Source organism: Lichenostomus cassidix, chromosome 8 (genome assembly GCF_008360975.1).
Source record: "Lichenostomus cassidix isolate B80296 chromosome 8, HeHo_3.0, whole genome shotgun sequence".
Taxonomy (NCBI): domain Eukaryota; kingdom Metazoa; phylum Chordata; class Aves; order Passeriformes; family Meliphagidae; genus Lichenostomus; species Lichenostomus cassidix.
The window spans coordinates 7,249,085-7,272,959 of NC_139489.1; the positions used below are offsets into that span (position 1 = coordinate 7,249,085).

Below are 23,875 nucleotides of genomic sequence, written 5' to 3' on the forward strand. Positions count from 1 at the left end.
CCACTGGATCGTGGTTCACCAAGCAGGTCCCCTGTTGTCACTGGGGTCTGAGGGTCCTCTAATCTGCCTAGCATTTGAAATGTCTCTATTCTGCCAATGCAAGAGCCTCTGCTTGGACTCGAGGGACATTTTTTCCTCCCTTGATGCTCCCTACTGCTCACCTTAAGGTGAGGTGTGCACAAGTTATGAGTCCTTTAGTTGAAGCTGGTGATTCATCCACTCTCTGGTCCAGCAGGACTCTGTTTCCAATTGCAGTCCTCCTCTTCACTGCATCTGAGATCCCTAAGTTTGGGGCTCCAGTTGTAAAGGATGAGCGACAGCAATTCACCTTAGCTTCGTACAGCCGAAGCGCTTTATTGCAAAAACCCAGGGTTTTAAAACTGTTAGTTTGTTGTGACTTTACATTCTTGTGAGGCACAACAAATGTGTTTAGCCATAAACCAACATAAACCACGATAGGAACACGCGTCAGGTATAACCAACCTCCAGCAGCACTGTGTTGAACTCATTGGTTCTATCAATGGTTTTCCAATTATGTAACTTGTTTTTCACCTCTCATTTGGCTGAGTCATTCCCAGAATGCTTTCTGGTTAGCCGAAGTCACAGAAGTGAGCGAGGATTTTACAAAGGCAACAAGGCCCTCATTTTGTAAGGTTTTTTTAATCCACAACAGTCAAACTACCTGAGTCCTAAAACAGACCCACTGAGTAACCCTGCTGCCCAAGCCCCTGTGACAGCCTTACTCAAGGTTGCAAGATGAATGTAGGGTAATGTTTAACATAGCTGGGAAGAGAAAACAGAAGGCAGTGGCATGTGCTGCTGGGAAAGGCATGCACATTATCTCTCTGGTACTGCTAAGCTGGATTGCAGGGACTGTGGGGACACATCCTCCATGCCCTGGGAGAAATCCCACGTAAAGGTCAGCAACAACAGGAGCCAATGCTCCTTCCTTTCCTTACCATGGTTTTGTTACTGCCTACGTGTGAAAAAACCATCCTTGAGTGGCCAGCCAGGCAGCAGTCACAATTTTTTCAGTGTATAATAGCACTCATCCATTAACCATAAATTATCTATGTTTATCCAAGGGGTCCCTAACAAAGCCATGTGTACATTGCACAGAGCATTAGGCTATCAAGGTATAAACTATTTAAAGCAGCCAGTGTTTGAATTGTCATTTCTCAAGTTTAACATTATGTTGTTTCAATATCTAAAGCCTCCTTCCCAATGCAGCAAAAATGCAAAACACATTGAGAGAAAATGTAAAACATACTAACTTGATTATTATGAGTGCTCTGGATTGTGTCACAATTCACTATTAATTTAGAACACATTCCAGTGGCTTCTCCCTTCCCTCTGCATTCTGGACCAGTCTGTCACAGAACTACACCACCGATTAAATAAAAAATGTATATTTTGCATGTATGTATTTTAAAGTCTGCTGCTTGGAGGAAATGTTTGGGATGTGCAGTTCAGGGAGTATTGTTTTTCATTAGCAATTAGAGGTGATGGAATGATTTTGAGGGTTATTTGCAGAACAAATTCCTTCTGGGCATCAGGGGCATCCACATGGTCAATTCTGTGAATATCATCGTGGGCTTTATGGTGAGGTTTGAGTCAGCTCCTCCCACCCATGATGGAGACCCAAATGATGCTTAATTCCCCTCACTGAGAAATTGCTGCAGCCAGAACCAATTTCTGTTTTGGGAGAGAAGGAATGGCTGTGGGTACAGCTGCAGAATATGGTTCAGCCCAACCGGGTTGTGTTTCTGACTGTTTTATAGACTGCCAGTGTCACCTTGGGCAAATCACTTATTCTTTTCCACCTGTAAAGTGAACAAAATGAATTTTCCCATTTTCTCAGCTTAAGAACATAAATATTTTGGGGTTAGGGTAATTTTACCTAGTGCTATGACACTACTAGGCACAATGGGGTCCTCCTCTTAATAGCACTATGGTAAATGTAGTACTTATTTAGGGCATTTTAAGATCACTGTGTCCAAAGCAGCTTTTGGAATGAAATGCAAATAATGCATATAATCAGATTTTTCAGATGGATGTTTTTTAGGGGACTTTTGCTGATTTTCTGGCCACAGAATGAGCAATCAGTATGGCAGGCACGTATTAAAGAGGCAGCAACAATTTCTGGTCATCTCTGTTGCTCCTTCACAAGCTGAAAAGCCAATCTTCAGAGCAGCTTTTTTAAAAGTTTCACACAAAGATTTCAACTCCCAGCAGAAATCTGCTCAGAATTCAACCTACATAGCAACAAAAGGGCCACGTTATGGTGCCCACCATAAAGTATATCCTTTAAATAACATTTCAAAATATTTTCCGGTAAATTAAAATGATAACATGCTTGTAGGGCTCATTGTTAATTTCATTTCCTTTGGATCAGCCAGCCAGATAAAATGCAATCCTATTAATCTTTGTTTAAAAGAAGATCCTTTGCCGAAGAGTAATAAATGATCTTGATAGATTTGTCAGGAAAATGAATGATAATCATTTGCAGATAGACACAAGCCTAGTATGGAAGATTAATAAGAAATGTATTGGCATCATCAATAACATCTGCTGCCCATGCACTTGGATGTTAGACAGGGAGGTGAGAGCAACCAAAGCCACACAATTCCTGACCCTACCTCAGCTGAAATATGCCCACAGGAAGACGTTGACGGTCAGCAGGAGAATGGCATTAATATTGCACACAGTCCTCCACAGGGGCTTCTCCTCGATGCTGGGGAGTCTCTGCTCCAGAGCAGCTTTCTCCTCCTGGGACAGGGTGGATGTGGAGCCCGTGGGAAAACCACAGAGCCACAAATAAACCTTTTTCCAGCAGGAAGGCTTGGCTGCTGGGAGAGAGAAACCAACACATGGCTGTTAGAATCCACTGGGACTCCTCCCTCCCTTCTCCCAGTCGTTTGGATGTGCATTGGCCAGTCTGGAGAGGCACCTTAATGGGAGATGCAAGATGATGATGGAGGGAAAGGGGGAAAAGGGAAAGGAAAAGGGGAAGGGAAAGGGAAAGAGAAAGGGAAAGGGGAAAAAGGGAAAGGGGGAAAACGGAAAAGAGGAAAGGAAAAAAGGGAAAAGAGAAAGGGGAAAAAGGACAAAGGAGAAAAAAAGGGGGAAAGGGAAAGGGAAAGGGAAAGGGAAAGGGAAAGGGAAAGGGAAAGGGAAAGGGAAAGGGAAAGGGAAAGGGAAAGTTCTCCCTCAACCATGTACAGCACAGCTTGATTGCAGTCAATTGATCGGAACACCAATCAATCATTAGTTAATTAACAAACCTCCTCCCCTCTTCCTCAACCCAGATTCCATCCACTTTTAAAATTCCTGACAGCATGATGGTCCATTTAGAGATATCCTGGCTTGTTTATTACACATGACATGCCAGCTGAAGTGTGTGTTTTAATTGTCAGTCCTGTGCTGTATTTCACTTGCTGTTCTTTCCAAATATAACCTTTTTTCTGAAATGCAGGATGTTATAGGGCCTTGAAAAAAAGGTGTTACCCCGAAAAAAACCCTCATTAAACTGTCAACTGCTGTGTTTTGCATTTCCTTCCTCAGCTTTGCTAATTACCAAAATACCAAGATATTTGTTTATAAAAATCTGAGCTAGTGAAGCGAACTAGGAATTGATAAGAAAAAATAAATATTGTGGGAAGATTGCATTCAACTTAAACCCAAACTTACTCTATTGGAGAAAAAAAATAAGGGATTTGTTTAGATGTTCACTTCTGTTTAGCTTGGCTGTAATTGGTTCCAGTGTCCTTTGGAGTGGCCAGCAAATGGAAGGAGTGAAGAAATCTTGTGTGTGTCTTTATTCTGAGGTTTCTGCTCTGTAACCTTTGAAGGTTAAGCTCAAGAGCAGAAAGCTGCATTTTTTAATAGATTTGCAGAACAAAGCTCTGTCCATTCTGAAAAGAACTTGCCTATGTAGCATCTCCTGCTACTGTTCTGTCTCCTGACAACTCTGCAAGTTCACTATGCTCTACCTTCCTTCCTATTAAATACCCTTGCCAGGACACACAGCTATTGAAGGTCTGAGTTTTAACCATGGCTTTCATCCTAAGGGAAGATGAACAATACTGTTGGCATCACGGAAATGAGAAGAGTGAGGCTTGTGGCTTCTTTCTAGGACATCCACAAAGTGCCCATGTCCGCTCCCAGGGTCTCTTGGTCCCCTCAGACTGTGCTGCTATCTTGATGCTCTTTTTTTTACAGGAATGGCAGCTCTTCTGAGCCTTTCAAGGGTTGTGACATGAAATTATGTTGGGAGGACCAAGAACCACAACACTTCCATTTGTTACTTCTTTGTAACTGTAAATACAAGCCCCAGCTCCAGTGAATGCACCAGGTGGCCTCTCATGAGCTTTAGGGACTGGCCTGGGATTCTGGCTGTGCACTCGTAGGCACAGAAGCATGTTTGTTCACATACAGAGCCCTACCTGCCTCCTCCTGATCGCCTGAAGCTGCAGTTTCCACCTGGTCCCTCTCTCTGTCTTCTGGGTCGATCTGTGCTTCTTCACTCCCACAGTTCTTGATGTCGCTGGCAGGTGCTTTTTTGTGTCTGGTCCACCACATCAGGCTGTCGAGCTGCAAAGTGGAACAGTGAGAAACAATTCATTATCTGTCAGTCTCAAGGCCACCCAGTCATCTCCCTCCTTGGGGGACACAGGTACAAGGTGGTGCTGAGTCCTGTTTGGAGAAATCTCCCACTTTTCCTTCCCTCCTTCCTGCACAGGTGCCACATCCTGGGTAAGAAGGTTGATACCATCCAGCTGGAGCTGAAAAGCTCAGAAAAAGTGTAAAATAATCTGGGTTCTTTCCTTCCATTACTTGAATAACCTGTTCCATCCCTGTCTCTTGGACAAGTAGCCTATTGTATGCCTAATTCAGCATTTGCGTTACACACCATTTCTGAGCCACTGGAGGAGCAGAAAAGGGCAGATCTCAGAGGTTTTTGATACCCAAATGGGGCCTCTGGGAAAATGTGTCACTGCAAGTCACTTACCTTTTCTTCAGGGATGGGTGTGGTGCATAGACTGATGACAATGATGACAATGGTCGACAAGAAAAAGAGGATGAGGGAGAAGTAGAGGTAGTGCACATTCTTTATCACAGCTGGTCTTTTGTCCTCCTTCCCACAAGCTGGGGTGCCATAAACAAACACCAGGATCATCCAAACCAGCCCAATTGTATCGCCAATCAAGAGGCCCCAGAAAGCACCCTGAGAAAGGCAAGCACAAAGAAAAGGTCACTGCAAATTACCTCTGGTTGTAGTTTCCCTTCTCCTCTCTCTCGCCTCTCCTTCTTTCCCAAAATGTTTCCTGCCTGATGGAAATCCACATTGATACACATCAAAGGACAATTATTTTAGGTAAAAATCCTCATTTTCTCTCTCTGCCCTTGAACATGGAGCAGATAGAGCACAAGCAATGCAAGAATCTCCTCCTAACAACACTCCTCCAATGAGACTTTGACTCATCATTGCTAAATTGCAAAACAACTTCCCATTCATGCTTCCAAATGGGACTGCCAAGAAGTACCACTTGCAGTACCTTCTCAGAAGCAAACCCACATCCACTAGACACTGGGCTAAGATCCACTAATGTATGCCAGGGAAAGGCTGTCTCATTGTCACACTTTAGCTGGACTGGCTCCAAGTTTAAAGAGTCTCAAAGCCTACCTACTGAGGTGAGAGAGATTTGTTTAATTTATCAGATTAAATACAAGTATCAATTGGTTGTTGACACCTCACTTACAGTCTCAGTAGTTCTCTTCCAGAAAATTGCCAGGAGGAAGACAGATGTGATTGGTGGGCCCAGATAGCCAGTTATGGCATTCATGTAGTCATAGAGCATTCCACTGTTGGCTGACTGAATGATTGGGATCCAGACAATACTGATGACCACAAGGATGAGGATGAAGACTCTGAAAGAGGAGGATAAAAATGTGTTAACTCTGTAGGAGGTGGAGCCCACCCAGAATTGAAGATTTGAAGAAAAACACATTCCCAATTGCTATTGAAATTTAAAGCAGTATTTATAATCAGAAAAGAGAGGCAATCATCTGCTCAGCTCAGTAGTTCACTCAGAGTTTCTCTTTGACCAGCTCTACCCAAGAAGAACCTGGAAAATGCAACACTTTTTCCCAAGCTCTGTTCCTGCACTAAATTACAGGCACCAGATTTTTCTCAGTGAGTCCAGCCTGGAGGATGTAAATGCTGCACTCTGAGCAGATGATGAGAGGAATGAGACATAAATAAATGTAAGGACCTGCCCACAATCATCAGCTCCTTCTGTGAGGCCTTCCTGCGGACTCGCTGCCAGATGTCGACAACGAAGAGGGTGCTGCTGCTGTTGAAAGCGGAGGTGAGGGAACTCATCAGGGCTGCCATCATCACTGCAATCATCAAACCACGGAGCCCTGTGGGAGCAAAACACAGAAGGAGAATCAGGACTAGATCTTGTGCCTCTGAGCACTGGTTTTTTCCATCCCACTGTCTGATATCCACAGTAAGATTTCCACATCCTTAGGATGGGTGAGGGCAGCCTGATCCCCCTGTGCAGAGCCTGGCTCAAGCCCAGCTCCACATGTGTGTTTCTTACCATCAGGCAAGAGTTCAATCACCAGTTTGGGGTAGGCAATGTTGGAACAACCCACAGCAGTTCCACAGACTCTTTTGCAGGTATCTGGGTCCACACAGGCCACTTCATCTGTGGAACACAGGGAAATAAAAAGGAGTCAGTGCGAACCTCATTGAGCCAAAGATTGTTTAGATCAAGGGAACAAGTCCTGGTGTCTTGTATTGTTTTGTATAAATTCAGTGGTGAAATACAGCTAGAATGAGTGGAGCTAAAAAACTGTTTGTATTGTACAACAGAGGTGGAATTTTGAGATGACATTCTGAAATTCTGTTCAGGGTACAGCTGAAACTCTCCTGGATGTTGCATAACTGTAATCCTTGAGGATTTGTCACTTATGGGAACTGAACTGTTTCCATGAACCTGTCAGCTGGTTCCCTGGTATGCTGGAGGGTGACTTACTCCTAATTAGGGAATCTGGGAGATAGGCTCTTTCCTACAGGAATGGTCCTCCTACCCAAGGTATTCTTCCTGGGAAGAGAAAGGCTCTGGGGAAACCAGCAATGAGAGCTCCTTGGGATATAAGGGAGGCTTGTTTAGCCTAATCCACCAGGACCTGAATGAATCTGTGGTAGAATGCTAAAACTCTCCAAAATACCTAATGGATGTAATCCATAGGACCTGAAGGACAACCTCAGTGCTCCATGTATTTAATTTCACTGACTCCCAGACAGACAAAGGGATGCAATGTCCACAGCACTGAGCTATATCCTCCCAAGGGCAAAATATGCTCCTTATGGCTACTCCTGGTGACTTCTGCTGCTGTGGGAGAGCTGGAGGTGCAGGGAGAGCATGTGAACACCACAGTGCAACAGGAATCTCTATGAACATGCCTGCAGGACAGCAGTTTCTAGGATATCACAGTGCTGGCAGACCTGTGTGGGATTAGCTGTTGCAGCAGGTATGGAGCCCTGTGTGAAGGACCGGGGGAAGGCTTACCTGGGAAAAGAACTCTGCTGATCATTCCTGGCATGACAATCAAAAACAGAAGAAGCATTTCCAGATATCCTCCCACCACTGATCCACCTTTGGCATGGGAGAGGTTCTTGGCAGAGAGTGAAGTCTGGACCATGACCTGCAATCAGTGCAAAAAGGGAGCAGAGATTAAACACAAGTACAACAGAGAGAGCAGATTCTGTCCTCTCTCTCTCTGCTTCTCATGGATGACTTTGATCCTGCAGGATCCCAGTGTGTTTTGCTTGCCAAGGACAGCTTTCCCACCTCGCTGACTGCAGCCTGCTGCCACTGCTCAGAGCTCAGTCCACAGGCTACAGGAGAGGGCAGTGTGGAAATTTCCTTCACAGGAATAATTTCACCCTTGACTGAAAGGAAGGGCTGGAGACAGCAGCTGTACGGCAGCAAGAGACGTAGAATGAAGCAGACTGTGGCTGTTATAGTAAAAGCTCAGTGGCAGGGTTTCATAATTACCCCATCTGAAAGTACAGAAGCACCATGTCTTGAGAAGGACATGCAGCTTTACTTGTTTGTAGCTTAAAAATGAATAAGGGACATGAGACACCTGGGAATATGAATGGACAAATATTGTCTGGAGGTCTACACAAGGTCACAGCAGAGCCAGCTCCAGATTCACATTTTTATATCCTTCTCATGCTAACTGCATGAAGACTCCCAATACTCACCAGCCCACAGTGGGATAAAGATGGATGAAAATAACCTGTTCCCACTGCACGAAGAAGTGCATAAAATTAGCAGCTTGCTGAGAAGGTGGAAGGAATAAGACATTCTGGTCTAGACCAGTAAAAAATGTAGCAACTCCTGCACACTGTGGCATGGTGATTTTTCATCTTACAGATCCACAGACTGAGGAGTGGACTGAAAATAACAGTGTGGTGGTTTGTCTGCTGAGAGAAGGTTTTATTTACCTGGTCAGTGCACCAGAACCAAATGGCCATCACAGAGAGACCAAATATAAGGCCAGGCCAGGGAATGTCTCCTGTGATTGGATCCCTGAGCACATGGAAGGCATCTTCACGTGGCAGGTGACAGGTTGTGTTTGGGACTGTGACCGTTGGTATTGCTGTCATGTATTTCTCCTGAAGTCCTTCATACCAGCCAACTTTTTCAAATCCTGTAAAGAGAATGCCAGTGATTTAAGGGCTGGTGAACCCTGCCAAGTTATTATCTTATCTGAGTCTCGTGATTACTTTTCTTTTATCTTCCTCTTATCTCCTTTACTTTTCATTCCCCTTTGCTTTTTGCAGTCAAGGTTTCTACAGAAGTCAGCTGGATTTTGCCCAGAGTCCTTTCAGTTTAAACATATTCTGGAAGAGGACCAATGCTGGCACCACTTCTGGGAGTGGTTAAAACTCATTTCTGCACCACACATGAAAGGGTGAGGCACCCTGCTAAAGTCCTGTAGCCTTGGGACCATTAAACAAATGTGTGGTGCCACTGCAGGTTTTCCTTACCTATGAACAGCAGGACCAAGGCTCCGACCACTATGATCAGGGACTGGAGTGCTTCTGTGTAAAGTACAGCAGCTAAACCACCTGCCAGGAGAAGCAGAGACAGCAGTCAGTGTGTCACCAAGCACAGGAAAACAGGTACCTCACTCAGAAAACTGCTACTTTAGCCACAGCCCTGTGATTTCAGGACAGACCCACTGGGAGAAGCTGGCACTGAGCTGCTCCCCTGGAGCCCACAGCTGTCACAAGCCCTCCCATGAGGAACAGTGTGAAGGGTTTTCCATGTTCATGAGAGGACTTGGAAGCAGTTCAGCATCTTAACAGCTAAAGTTGCTAATTTTGCAGAAAGACAAAAAAATAGCAAACATTGGCAGTGGTAACTCCCTGCACAGAGGGAGCCAAGAGCTTTGTGCAGTATTTAAAAATCCTCTAAAAACAGTGATGTTCCCCCCATACCACTTTCCCTTAGGCCAGGAGGGGACAGACAGGAAGAATCAAAGGTCTCCAACAGATGGGAGTGACAGGGCAGGTTCTACCAGCAACTGGGGTGATCTCTCCCTCAGACCAGGACCTGAATACTCTTTCCCCTCTGTAGGAAATGGGAAGCTTCTACCCTAGGCTCCAGTTTATAATGTGTTCTTTAAAGTCAGTTATTTACCAGCTATGGTGAAGACAGCAGTCACTGCTAGCAAGACAACAAGGGACAAGTAGAGGTTCCAGCCAAAACAGATTTGGATGAACAGCACCCCAGCAAAAATGTCTACCTGGAATAAAAGAAACAAGGGCAGTCTGGCATTAGTAGTGCTTTGTAAAAGTGAAATCTAATAAAGCAGCCTGCAGCCCTCTGCAGCTGAAATCATTGACAATGGAGGACACCACGAAGGTGAAGGGGATGACAAGAGCTGTTGGGGCTGTTGGCTCTGAACATTGCTCTTCCATAAGGAGAAACTTCCCTCCAGGTCAGAGCTTTCAGGATCTAGGAGAGCAGGAAGATGAAAAGGAAGGTGCTACACCAAGGGACTGAGAAGTCATCAAAATAAAGACCATCTCTATGTAATAGGCTGGCAGAGAGAAGAACTGGTGGAAACTGTCACTCCTTTTGCAGACTGTGAAGACATTCCTGGAAAGCAGAGCTCATGTATCCACAGGCAGACAGAGGGAAAGAGGGGGAGATAGCACAGACCATATTCTCTCCAGGGCTGCATCTTTGTGGCCTTGTGGCCCGGAAGACACTCCCTCTTGACAGACCCCTAAAGAGTCACTGATATCCTGTACCATGATTTATGTATCTGAAAAGGTCAACAGGTTGCTTTTCTGTTTGTGCTGTTTAGCATATCAGAATGACTCAGAAAAACAGGCTAACAGGCTATACCTGCTGAGGACCTCACTAGAAATACAGAAACCTTCATCAGCTGTGCTTTGTTTGGTCCTTCTGGCAGAGAGAGTGACACCAGAAACTGGGTAAAACCTGGAATGACACAGATAGCATCATTCAAAATTGCAGAAGGTGATAAGGGAGATGTTTATGTCAGGAAATCAGGTAGAAGGACACCTGCAAACCTGGTCTGGGGTGAGATACAGTTGAAGACCATGCCAAGAGAGACAGAAGGGATGGGGCAAGAATTCTGTTTGCTGTGTCTGAAATGATCACCTTTAAAGCAAGGAGCCAATGCAACCCCTGACCTCTGCAGGCCTGAGACAGGACAGGCACAGTCAGTACAGCCCAGGAATCACTGCCCCTTCTGGGGTTTGGCTTCCCAGCAGGAAACACAACCACCTCTGTCCCCATGCAGGATCAGTCCTATGACAACACTGTTTATTGAGATCTCTGCTTTCTTTGCAAGCCAAGAACACTCTGCAGTGCCCTGGTTGTTAACCTGTGTTTGGACAGAAAGCACAGGGAGAAAAATCCTTCTGGTAGCCAAGTGCCTGCTGTCCAGCCAGCTGCTAAATGAGCTCTCCACAAACAATAGCTCTGCTTAATAGAAAGCACCTGTCATGACCATAAACTCCCCCAGCCACATCCATCAGCCACGCGTGAATTGGCTGCACAGAGGAGAAACCACTGAGGTGGAACAGCAGTGAGGAGGGCCAGGGTCCTGCTCTGAAAAGCACTGGCAAACACTGCTCTGCTGAAGGTCACTCTGAAAGACAGCTCTGCTTCATACCTTGGCTGTGCACACTGTGGGCTGCTGCAGGAGAGTCACCAGTTATCCCTCACAGGTAAAGAGGCTTCAAAAGCCTCTTTGCTCAACCTCACTCACTCACTGCCAGCCAGAGCAATGCTCCAGTCCCTCTGAGCAAAGCTGGAGGCAGTGGTGACAGCCACAGGTGATATGGCCAAGAGCTGCCCATTAGGGAAGGAAATCTATCCAGCCTGGGAGTCAGCCTGGAACTCCTCTTCATGTCCCTCCCAGGACCTGAGACATAATAAGCCTAGGAGAAGGACCTTGAAGCCACATGAGTGCCTTATCTCCAGTCAGTGTCTCCCTAGGCAATTTGACATCTGAGTACTTCTGCAGGGTCTAATGAAAACTGGCTTGTACTGACCTTGGATAATCAGCTGGAGACAAAGGACTGACATCTTCAGTCCCTGGATTGGACTCCGAATTACACTCCTCTCACTTCAAGGACACAGGATGTTTTTAGTAAATACCTATGCAGAACTTCTGTATCTTTCTGAATGGCATTTAAAAGGGGAAAATACCCAGCAGGGCTACACTGGTTTTTGATTACCAGCAGGGTACAATGCTACAAGCAATCCAGAAAAGATGCTGAGTTTTGTCTTAAACCAGAACCTTGCTCCCGTTCACTGTATCGTTTTTGTGCAACACAAGTGAGAGAAAGAGAGAGGAACAACCATAAAATACTCAATGCTGGAAACTCAGCTACAAGAACAACAGCAGGTTTACAATAATTCAAGAGCATTTCATCTCTACAAGATGCAGCCAGCCAGATTTTCAGATGGGGTAATGCTGCCCTTCCTCTATCTCTGTTGCCTGAGGTTTCTGTGATAGAAGAGGAAAAGCAGGCAGTCAGCCTGTGGTACTTACACTGTTTAGTAATTAGCTGCACATCCCTGTAAAGTTCTCACTGTGCGTTGCTATTTAATGAGGGCTCTGTCTCTCTCTTAGGAAAGGTCTCCATGATCAATACAGAGGCAGGAGCAGCAAACTAACACACTACTGCTGCTCCTGGGAGCAGAGCTGGCCCTTTCAAGGACATCAGAGTTCTCTCTGAGCCGCGCTATGTCAACCACCCTCCACCAGCCATGCTCCCTCACCCCATGCGATATCCCATGGGACAGTTTAAACTTAGGTGAGCTTTGCACCAGGAGGACCCAACCCTGCCCTAGACACAAATTTGTGTTTGATTGGATACATACAGCTATCCTGGTGAGCATACAGAGAATCAGGGACAGGGTGGAGAGGTAGATTTGTATCCTCTGCCCTCCAAACCTCTTCTGCAGGTACTGAGGCATGGTGACTACTCCTGCTGCGATATAAACAGGGACAAAGATCCAGCCAAGAGCCAGGATTGCCCAGGCAGCCTGTTAAAGAGACAAAATAAAGGCACAGGATTCAACATATGGGAACAGCTCCACACATGGGAACAGCTCCATCCCCTGCCCTGTTGGTGGCCATCCTAAGAAAGCAGAAAGCTACAGTGCCATGCAATGTGCTTGAGAAGCAGACTGACTTTTTCTCCCTGCTCAGAAAATGAGACAGCAGCTGGAGGAATTATTACAATTCAATTAGAAGCTTCTGAAGTTCTCCTCCTAAGCCCTGTGTTTTTCTGTCAGGGGTGTCACATCCTCTCCAATCTTCTGCTCTTTTGAGCAAGATGGTTTATTCTGTTGCTCTGGTTCTCTGAAGGATGGTGGTGTATTTGGTGGCCTTTGAAACCAGTGATGCTGTGGCAGTGAAGAGTTAAGTGATTCAGAGCAGGATGGGAGCATCTGTGTGTTGCTTGATTAGCAAGTAATGAGGCTGAGGCAGCAGACTGTCCCTGCAGAGCATAAAAATAAGCAACAGCAAGACTCTGCTGGGATGTTCTCCTTGCAGGCTGGAGCAGATGTGCTTCTGTCACTGGTAGATAAAGAGACACTTTAGTTGCTTTGCCACAGGTGAAGAGTCTTTTGGAAAGCTTAATGGCATCTCCCAATTTTGTATTTCTTCTCTGATTCCCAAACAGGAGATCTTGAAGGTAAAGAAAAGCCATTGGGTTATCAAACCTCACCTCCTGGTTGTCTCAGGCCATTATCTTTCATTTTTACATATATTTTGATCAGTTCCTTAAGTTTTCAGAAATGCAACTGATTCCTGTGAGTAGAGATTGTGACTAATTGAGGAGAACAGTCGTGGCACCTGCAGTGGCAGAGACTGGCTGAGGTGAAAGATGCTCATATGATTCCTCCAGCTGAATGATGTCTCATGGCAAAGGGAGAGAGAAATGGCATATCTAAACTCCCTTTTCAATCTGAAATAAATTAATCTGAACTCATGAAGTTAGATTTGCCCTGAAATACAATCTTGTCTTCATGAGCTTCTAAAGTGACTTGAATAGATTTCCCTAAAGTACAGCAATATTGTCATGTCCTACATGCACCAGGCTGAACACATTCTCTGTTCTCTTCTCAAAGGATTCAAAGGTGACCTTAATGGTCTAGGAAAAAAGAGTGCAGTGACTGCAAACCCCAGGAAAGAGCCCTGTTTTGGTGGGCCCTGCCTGTGCTTGGCAAGTACCTGGCACCATTAGCACTCTCTGCTGGGGTAGGCAAGAGATTCAGTTAGGTGAGTGATGATTCCTGTGAGGCTGGCACTAATCTCACTCCTCATCAGCTGAGAAATTTCATTAGCATCACACACCCAGGGCCTGGTTTTCATGCTCTCTGTGGTGTCAGTGGCAATTTTCCAGGCCACTTCAACAGGGCAGAAGGAGAGTTGCCTTCACACCCAGATGTTCACCCAAGAGACACCACATTTGGGTAGCTGTCCAGTGAAGAGAGTGTTGCTGCTTCTCATGGATTTACACTGAGTTTAGGATCTCATGCCACTTTTTTGGTTATTTTTTTAACTCCCTGTACCCAGAACCTTGTGATTATCCAAGTACCTTTCCAGCATTCATTATCTTTTATTTTAATCTTCATGAGTGCAGACTAAAGGTTTAAAATAAAGCCATGTACCTCTGGCAAGGTCAAAGAGCTAATAATTCTAGTGAATCCCACTTAAAATAAAATAAAGATCTCATGTTTCCAAGGCTGTCAGAATGTCTGGAGGCTTCTCTCCTGAGAGTTGAGTAGTTATTGCTGCTGATGCTGTCGAACACCTGATTTTGGAGACAAACCTCAAGTCCCTTTGTAAATAGTGACATCTTAGTTGACTTACATTCCATTCAAAGGCCCCAGCAGCAAGGCCTCCAGCTGCTCCAGAGCTCCCCAGGCCGATGAACAAACCACTGCCCACGTTGCTTGCCATCAGGGATGCTCCAATCTGAAACACAGAGCACAGGGGCAAAACTGAGAATGTCACCTTCAGCAACTTCTGTGTCAACCCAAGCATTTTGCCCAAGAACTTTCTTTCCCCAGGATCTCATCTCCTTGTATTTAGGCAGCTGGGTGTTAATGGAGAGTTGTGGTTTCCTTCACCTCACAAAAACCCCTACATTTTATACCTTAAAGCATGTTCCTGCTCCCTTCCACTGCCCCCACATCAATGCAAAGCCTAATCTCAGAATGAGGGCTCATTTTTCCAGTGGTTCTCCTGAGATACTCACCTGTCATGGGGAACACAACAGAGGTAGAGCAGTCTGGTGTCACCACACATTTCTCAGTGTCCATGAAACATGACAGATTTCCCCATTTCCCATTCCCTTGTTAATCAGTCAGCAATGTGCCATCCCTGGCCTTGCAGACCTTTACCTCCCCATGTCTTGCTGACCGCCACTTTTAAGTCTTGCTCTGAACATGTGTGGTGCTGTTTCACACAGCCATGGTGATGGAAGTGCTGTCTTGGAGCTCCTCCTGAGGGAGGAGATTCCTGAACTGCAGCATGGACAGACAGGAGCATCAGGTCTTTGTGTTTGACATCTAAGGTTGGCTCAAAGCCATGGAGCTCTGCAGCAGGCTGAGAAATGCTCATTCCTCAGGTTAACTTTACCTGCAGGCTGTGGGCAGGGTAGGCTGTCCCTGCCATGGCTCATTGACACCCTAATTGGAAGAATGCAAGCTCCAAGGCTCTTTAAACAGGGCAAAGGCTATCTTAGTTACTATTTTTACTGGCACAAAGGCTTAAGACTTAATTACTAAAGACTTAATTACAGCTTTTACCGGTACAAAGGCTCAACTCCTTTCTGCATGACAACATCAAACCTCTCTCAGGGTCAAATGAAAAGTCACCCAAAGGACGAGTCAAGCCCTTTCATCCTACAGTTTGCTTGTAGGCACATCACCTGCAAAGAGCTTTTTCTCTCCCTAGTACTGCCACACGTGAAACAAGGAATGATGGAAGCCAATCTGCTTCTCACCTCTGAGCAAGGTAAGCCTTTAATATGACATCAACACCCACACTGACTCTGCCAACAGCTCTGCCTTCTTGCCTGTTTGAGAAAACTCTTGATTTAAAGAAGATGCTGCCACAGGACTTTGCAACCAGTGCTCTCAAGAAATGGGAGCAGTTTTCCTCAGATCTAGATCAGACACACAAATACAGAGGAGCAGCAACTTAATATCAGGATTTAGTTGAAGTTGCTTAATGCACAGCTGAAACATGTAACACCCATAAAAAATAATAAAATACAGATAAGCCACTCATGTACTCAAGGTGAAGGCCACAAGGAGCTGAGCAAAGATCTGCAGAAGTGGAATCAGCTCTGACAAACAAACCTGGGAAGTGAACAGCATTAGAAGTCACTCTGAACCTAAAACAGTTCAGGAGAGCCAAGAGCTGACCTGTATCCAACAACCTCTGTGGCCACCTGTGGTTGGAGCCAAAAGCAGTGAAAATGTTTTGGGTTTTTTTGGGGGACTTTTTTATTAGAAAAAAACCCACAAACCTTCTTTATAAAGAACAAGACTGAAGAAAAAAAATATTCAATTTTAGTATCTTTTAACCCTCCCCCTCCTAATTAGAGAAAACCATCAAGCTAAGCTTTTCCATTAAATGTCTCTTGGATGAAATAGAAGTATAGAGAACATTTATGAAATGACAGCTTTTAGAGAGGTGTATGTGTCTCTGGTGCCACAGGCTGAGAATCTAGCCTAGTGAACTTATGAGCAATGCACAGCCAAAGGAAGAAAATTAAAAAACTATGTTTTGGTTGAGAAGTGCATTCCGTTACCCACAACTCACTGCAGAGATAGATGGTTCTAGAGTCTGGCATTGGCTGAGAAGAATCTTTATTCCTTCGGCATTTTTATTCCTTTCAAACTCTAAATTATCTTTATATGTACCTTTCAGTCCCAAGAAAAGGTGCCTTCAATAGTTTATTTTTTCCTTCATAGTGAAGATTTATACTTTCATGGTTTGAAGTTTATATTACATCAGGATATCCTTTAGTCAGTAAACTCAATCCTACTTGAAACAGCAAGAACTCAGATAGTCCTGGGCTTTGGGATTATTTTTTCTTCAGTGTCTGAATGCATTTTACTGGATAACACATTCCTAGATTACCTAATGCTCTCTTGACTTGGGTACATCAGTGATGAGTTGAGGCCAAAAAGTTTCAAGCCCAGCAAGGTAGCTAGCATTCCCTAACTTTCATCAATGGGAACATTTTTATTACTGACTTTGTACCAGAGAAACTGAGAGTGGGAAAACCTTAAGACGTTGAGCTACCCTTTTGGCCTGGCAGCCCATTGGCAAAGATGTGTGGGATGATTCCTTTTAGATCCTTCATCTGTCCCCTTCATCTCAATTCTACAGTCAAAACATGTAAGGACCAAGTCCCCTCTCCAGACCTGCTCTTACATCTGGAATTGCTTTTAAATCATGAGAAACAGAGGTTAGCATTTCACTCACAGGCCACCAAGTCATGGATCGTCCAGCCAGAAAAAAGCCTCCAATGCTCTTCCGGTTTGCTCGTATTGATGACTGGAATCACAGGAAAAAGAACAGGAAAAAGTGTTTTCCTTCATTCAACCACCCTCAAGTCAGACCAAGCCAGGAGAATCCTTAATGCTTGCTCTCAGCATCAGCTCCAAAATACTTTTGTGGATCTGTTAAGTATGCCAGGCTTCACCCACTGCTTCTGCCTCTCTTTTTGCACATTTCTGATCGTCCTGCTTTAGAAGAAGCTTTTTGTACCTGTCAAATGACTTCTCAGTGAATATACCAAATGGGAAAGAAAAAGCAGTTCAGCTAAGCTGAACACAGTAGGTGTCTGTGACAGAGGCCTTCACCAAGCAACATGAACAAATTATTAGCAACAATCTTTACAAAGTTTTTAAGATCCCATTTCAGTCTTCCCCAGCACAACCCTGGCTTTTCTTTTGCCTTCTGCCTGTCCACACCCAGATGTGAGACTGCTCAGCAGCACACAAGTCTGGCATCATTCCCAGAACAACCTCCAGGGAATGATCCCACAGTTATCCCCACGTGGGGCAGGAGTGAGGGCTCACAGAAGGATCCTTGTCACCCCAAATTTGCTCAGCAGGCCCAAGGAGAAATACATGCAGAGAATTCCATTTGAAGGCAAACCCCTTTGCACCCAGGAGGGGTCCAGGGAGCATCAAAGCCTCTCTGGCTCAGGCAGAGCCAACCCCAGCCTCCTCAGGGACTCACCCATATCCCGATAGCGAGGACAAAAGCAAAGTACAGAACCACAGCGACAATGTCTCCCACTGCAAAAACTGTTGCTGAGTTCCTTGGCAGCCCATGCATCTCCATGGTGGCTGTGGCCGGCTGGCCCATGGCTGTAAGCAAACTAACTGCTGATCTTCTCAGTCAAGCTGGACTTTTATGCACATTGGCCTTCATCCTTTCCCTTTTAATAATTAATAGGGTGAAGAAGGTGTGAGTGGGGAGCAGAAGCCAGGCAGTATAGTGCCTAACATTTCTCAGCAGGAGCTTGGTCTCCATGGCTCATCACAGAGGGCTTCCACATAGCTCTGTGGTGTGAGGATTGCTCACAGACCCCTTGTGCCCATTTACCAGTGCTCCTCTCTCCTGCCCATTTGCCCATCAGTGACACCCACAGGGATGTAGATGGTTCTGCTTTGAGCACTGGGGTCTGCCTGGAGAGGCCTTGTGCCCCACAGCCCCAGTGGGAACCTTGTGTCCCAGGAGTGGGCAGGAGGGAGGAGGGGGCTGCACCCTGTCACACAGCAAACTGTGAGCCCAGGTCCTCAGTGCAGCAGGGACATTTCTCATCCTGCTTTGCAGACAAAGGGGACACCCAGCAGCACCAGCCCCCTGAACCAGGGCACAGGGCTCGGGTCACACTGTTCCTGTGCTTCCTTTTTTTGGGACAGCTTTGGGAGGACCACAAAAGATTCCTACTGGGGCTGGCAGAGCCATTCCAGAGCCTTCTTCAGGCAAACCCAGGACTTCAAAGCAGAACCATACCATTTGTCCCCCACCCTCCACCACCTGTGGTCCCTCACCCCATGACATATTACATGGGACAATTTAAACTTAGGTGAGCTTTGCCTGCTCTTGGTTTGAAGGGAGGCAACAAAACTGCTTTCTCATTTTGTTTTATTCCCCTCTCTCCCAGAGTTTTCTTGCAAATGCTGGCTACCTACTTGCTCATTAACTGCACTGCTAACATCAGGCCCACATCCACCCCTGCTCCCAAGGCTGAGGCTCCCAGGGAGAGCTGCCTCCCCACAGGCTCATTATCCACAAGAGGCTTTTCAAGACTGAAATGTTTCAACAAGCTGAAGTACAGTTACCAGAAATTAAATATCTGGAAGCCTAAATCCCCAGCTATAAACAGGCAGCTCTCCCTGCACAGAGCTGATTTACACTCACCCACACACTTCTCCTCCTTAACACCACAGCACCCAAAAGCAAAAGACATCCTGAAAACCTAATCCTGAGGTGCACTGAATTGCTGCCCAAGAAGCAAACACAGCAAGTGTCTCCAGTCTTCCCAAACCAGGAATCCTCCTCCATGTGGGAAGCCCAACCCCAAGTACCAGCCTGACCCAGCCCTTCACCCCACCGTCCCAAGGTGCTGTGGCTGCAGCAATTAACACTTGGAAACTTTCACCCAGGGGCAGCAAACACATCCCATAAACCATTTCACGAGCCATGAGCTACCCTGAGATCATTGGACCCACTAGAATCACACTCCCTTGGAGTGAAAGATATGACAGCAGCACGAGCCCAGCAGGTGCAATTTGGCTGATCTCTGTTGATTCAGGTGGCAAACTCCATCTCTCCCACTTTTCTCCAGGGACCTGGTGAGGCACCCCGAATATTCTGACCACCTGCTGCAGCAAACCCACCCTCCCCAGCAGGCAGAGGCCTCAGAGCCTCTTGGTCATGCAGGCAACTCTTAATTTTGCTTGCCCAAAGAGAAGCAATGCATTGGTTTATGTTACCTGTGTTGGTGGGAGCAGTGGTGGCAGCAGAGGAAGTGCTGGGCACGATGGACAGGGGTGAGCCTTTGAGCACAGGTGACAAAGCTATTGTGGGGTGTCAGCCACTGCAGGATCAGCTGCTGGTAGGGGGGTTGGCTGCACTCATAGGGGCAACAGGCACAGAGAGCTGAGCAATACAGATTTCCATCCTCTTCCCATTCGTCACCTCCTGAGATATCACTCCTCTACCTTCTAAAAACCCTTTCCTCCTTCCTCCAGGACTCACTTCCTGATGCATGCCTGGCTTCATGAAGTCTTTTTGTTGTCTTGCTGAAGTCTGAGAGCAGGATCAGCAAATGGGGGGCAGAAGACAGTCCCCAAAGCTCAGAAGGCAGGGCCTGGGGCCACCTTGTCTCCTTGGCCAGAGACAGATCCACAGCTTCTCCCAGCCCTGCAGCGATGTCCAGAAGAGGTGTGGGGAAGGCTGCAGAATTGCAGCAGCCCTGTAAAACCCACAGTTTCAGCAGTACCTGGGAGCTGCCACCAGCCATTCAGACCCTGCAGCACAGTTAATGCACTCTCCTCTCATTGTAGCAGAAGTGACAGGACGTTCAGTGTCCCCTTGTGAGGTGCTCACCCTCACTACTGTCACAGCAGATGAGAATGAGTCCATTGGGGACTGGAAATTGTAAGTGATGTTTCAAAGTGTGCAGCTCAGAAAAAAGTAAAAAGGTGCTGAAGAGCAAGTGTTTCTGGGGCAAAAGATGTTTGGCGGACTGACAGGCAATTATTGTTGCAAATGTTAACGAATAAATGGACTTCCTCTTCATTACCAAGCTACTGCACAGTCATCAGCAAATAGTTCCAATGACAATTAGCAAATTTCTAAATGGATTGAGAAATTGGCTTGTACACAGATACTGATGCAATGAGGTGAGGTGATAGCCCAGCCTCACTCCTTACCTTTCCTCCTGGAGGATTTTCCTGTGTGCTGAATGGGTGAGGCATTCAGCTAACCATTATTTTCTTCTCAGCCCTTTCTCAGGGGAATGACTCTTGAATGAAATCCAGCAGTTTAATTTTGGTTTGATATGAATGGGCTTTGAATGTATTTAATGTTTAAAGGCAGCTATTCAGCTCAGAGCCTGCTCCAGAGGAGCAGTGGGAAGCAGAGCAGACCCCCGGGAAGTGCAGTGGTGCTACCACAGCTCTTTTCTTCCCTCTGCAGGCAACACTCTGATTTTCACTCCTGGGCTGTCCCATAAGCCTGGAGCCAGTCCATCACTTCAAAACTCCTTGCATTACTTCTGTTAGCTCATTTAGCCCAGGTGAGTCAGGGATCCCTGGGCTGAGGCAAGGATAAAATGCCATGCAGAGAAGCAAGGAAGGTGCTGGTTTCAGTGGGAACCTCAGGACCTTGTCAGGCTGCCTTGAGCTCTGTCACATCAGGGGAAAGTTCACAGCTCCATGTGCTGGAAACTGCTCCTGTCCCTTCCTGGGGATGGGGAGAGCTCCCTGGGCAGCCTGTGGGGACTCAGTTCCAGCCATGCAGTGCAGGTGGCTCCCATGGGATGTGATTCCCATGTTTGGGCTCCTTGGCAAGGAGCTGGGAGCATGGATCTCTCCCAGCAAATGGTATGGACCATCTCTTACCCGCTCCTCTCTCTCTCTCTCCCACAGATCACCTGTAGCTCCTGCCAAGCACTGTGAGCCCAAACCCCTGGAATCTGCCTGTGGAGCAAGGAGAGCCTTGACACACAGGGCAGTTTCAAGTTACCACACAGCTTTTCTGCACCTAAGTGGGACAGTTGAGTTTAGTGAGAGGAAACACCTTGGGCTAAGCATGGTCTTACCAACCAGTAAATCCAGGCTGAGGAGGACACCACTGAGAGTGGAATCTCACACTGCTGCCTTTATCCAGACAACTCATTTGCTGCCCCAAACAGGGGTTTGCACCTCCCTGTTCAGCTGAGTGACCTCCTCTGGTTGCACCTTCCATCCCCACACATCCCACTGGGAAACTTATGTGACTGCTGGGAATTTGAGCTGAGAAGACATAGGAGTTTCATGTCATGCTTCCAGGCATGGCTGCCTAGAAAAATAATTCTAGGAGCAAGCAGACTTAGGCTGGATAAAATATGTCACATTTACTGAGTGACTTTTTTGACTAACAGCCAGACTTTGAAAAATATTAGCAAGGGTAAAACATTAAGTGACGGAACAAGGACATTTGAGATGAAGGATGTTGTTCTCCCTTTAATTTACTCCCCTCTACAGCCTTGCACAGATCTCAGCTGAGTAAGTGTCCTTATTGATGGATATGCTATCCTTGTTAAGATGGGACAATATACTTATTTACAGCTTCCATCATTGTCATGAAGGCACAAAGCAAACAGATATAACTAATGAAGATTTAGCTGTTACATAATGTCTTTGCCAACTCCATGCAGAAGTCTGAGTAAAAACCCTGGAAATACATCTTTTTATGAGAGCATTTTTTAATGAATTTAAGGCATGAAGAGATGTATTTGTAGTTTGTAGTAGGACTCTGGGTATTGCTTTTCTGGAAAGATGTCTCAGGATTGGAGTACAAATGAAATGACAGTCAGAGAAACACCAAGGAAGTGAAAGTCACATCAGCAATGACAGATCCAAGCAGTGATACAGTGTGTTCATGGTGATGCTCCATGATAAAGGTGGTGTGAGTTGTGACCATTGGAACCACCAGCAAGATGGAGACTCACTGATAATGGATCAACAGGCAGAAGATATGGAGGAGTTGCAGTAAGAACTTATTCATTTCATTTGAACCTCTTTGGGTCCCTCTGAAGATGAAAACAGCCATGGTGGAGCAGCTCATGGTGCCTGGGATGGTAATGCTCCCCAGCAAAGCAGGTGAGGTAACACTTCACAGCCCCCGCAAGAGGCATGTTTGGTACTATGGCAAGCACTAGATTCCTGTAATGTTCCCTTGAAATCCATTGTCTGAGAATCACAACGAACTTAGTCCAAGAGTGGTAAAACCAGATGTAGTGCATTATCACCTGGTAAGCTCCTTGGAGCAGGGAATAGGATGTCTCTCTCAATTTCCCAGTATGACCTCAAACAGCCGTTTTGCAGATCACACAGTGGGGAAGAAAACAGCCCTTGCTGAATGATTCTGATCTGTGCTCTGTGACAAACCAAAAAGCATTCCCTAAACACAGCTAAAAAGCAATCCAAGGCATTTAAATTTTCACTCTGTGGCCCATATCAAAAGAAAATGCCCTGTGACAAAACCAGAGATGTGAACATCAGTTTTGGAACTGTGAATTCAGACAGGTATCAGCAGCTTGATCCATGTCTGCTTGGTGACAACTTAAAAAATCCTTCTCCTTCATGTCAGGAGAAAAATGGCAGAGAAGAATGAGATCCCTCTTTTTAAAGTTAGGAGGCAGGAAAACGGCACTCTCCCTTGTGACAGATTAGTCAGTGTTTGGGGGTTTGGTGGTTGGTCTCACTGGGAGGTGAAGTTGGGTACAAACCTGCCTCTCTGGAAATACTGAAGTCCAACAGAAGGAATGAATGAATGGTTTTTTTTCCAGCTGGGACCTCATCCCAGAGCTCTGCAGAAATTTATTAAAGTTACAAGGCTTCCCCCATGATGTTCTGGGCTCCTTCTTTCCCTCCTTCATACATCTGATGTTCCCCACATCTGCATCAGGGCCCCAGGGAAATCCCCTCTGCCAGCACAATCCAGCTGCTGAACCTCCCTTGGAGGCAGCCTTGAGCATCAGGGCAGCAGCTCCTCTTGCTCCAGTGAGTGATCCATCAATACATCTCATTTCCTTCCACATCCAAGCTCAACAAAAGACAACTCTATTTCACTGTCATTTCCCTGCAGTCACTGTGTTACAGACTCATGGAACCAGAAAGGAAATCCATGTCTTTGAGTCAAACCCTATAGCTGCAAGAGCCCCTTTTAAGCTTCAGCAAGAGCTTTCTACAAAGTCTGTCAATCCATTTCTAGCTGAATCACATTTCAAAGAAAACTGGCCAGATAAGATACCTTTCTTTTTTTGTAGAAAGCAGTATTTTTGAATTGATGCTGAATTTCCTTTGACTAGTCAATAAAATAGATGTCAGAAAGCTCTGAGGGTCAAGGATCTATAGGAAGTGAGTTCAGTCCACTGAGTTACTATCCCTAAGGAAAAGAACCAGAAAGGAAGGCTGAGACAAAATGGTTGCTGAGAGAATGCAGTAGGAGGAGATGGGGGGGAGAAGGAGAAAGTAGTAAAATC

The 23,875-nt window shown here is 45.9% G+C and overlaps 1 protein-coding gene across 3 annotated transcripts; it reads right to left on the minus strand.

Moving 5' to 3' along the window:
• Positions 1 to 323: 323 nt before the first annotated feature.
• Positions 324 to 18,009, minus strand: LOC146433737 (sodium/glucose cotransporter 4-like). 3 transcript variants are annotated; one of them, XM_085067646.1, is made up of 15 exons: positions 17,851 to 18,009; positions 17,089 to 17,160; positions 14,458 to 14,562; positions 12,456 to 12,620; positions 9,729 to 9,834; positions 9,074 to 9,154; positions 8,528 to 8,733; positions 7,584 to 7,719; positions 6,609 to 6,716; positions 6,276 to 6,426; positions 5,763 to 5,931; positions 5,012 to 5,227; positions 4,446 to 4,593; positions 2,640 to 2,849; positions 324 to 1,823 (listed from the first exon to the last, which is right to left on the minus strand). In XM_085067646.1, the coding sequence occupies exons 1-14, from the start codon at positions 17,977 to 17,979 to the stop codon at positions 2,641 to 2,643; spliced, it is 2,001 nt and encodes a 666-aa protein (XP_084923772.1). In that variant the 5' UTR covers positions 17,980 to 18,009; the 3' UTR covers positions 324 to 1,823; position 2,640. The 3 variants fall into 3 exon arrangements, with proteins under 3 accessions (XP_084923772.1, XP_084923773.1, XP_084923770.1); XM_085067647.1 differs by having other exon boundaries at positions 324 to 2,846; XM_085067644.1 differs by having other exon boundaries at positions 324 to 2,849.
• Positions 18,010 to 23,875: the final 5,866 nt, after the last annotated feature.

Bases quoted from the DNA above. Each gene is read 5' to 3' on its own strand.
- LOC146433737 (XM_085067646.1), bottom strand. From the start codon at position 17,979: ATGGGCCAGCCGGCCACAGCCACCATGGAGATGCATGGGCTGCCAAGG. The intron at 17,161-17,850 runs GTGAGTCCCTGA...CTGTGATTCCAG, and splicing joins TCCTCGCTATCGGGATATGG to TCATCAATACGAGCAAACCG. The intron at 14,563-17,088 runs GTGAGTGAAATG...TCTGTGTTTCAG, and splicing joins GATCCATGACTTGGTGGCCT to ATTGGAGCATCCCTGATGGC.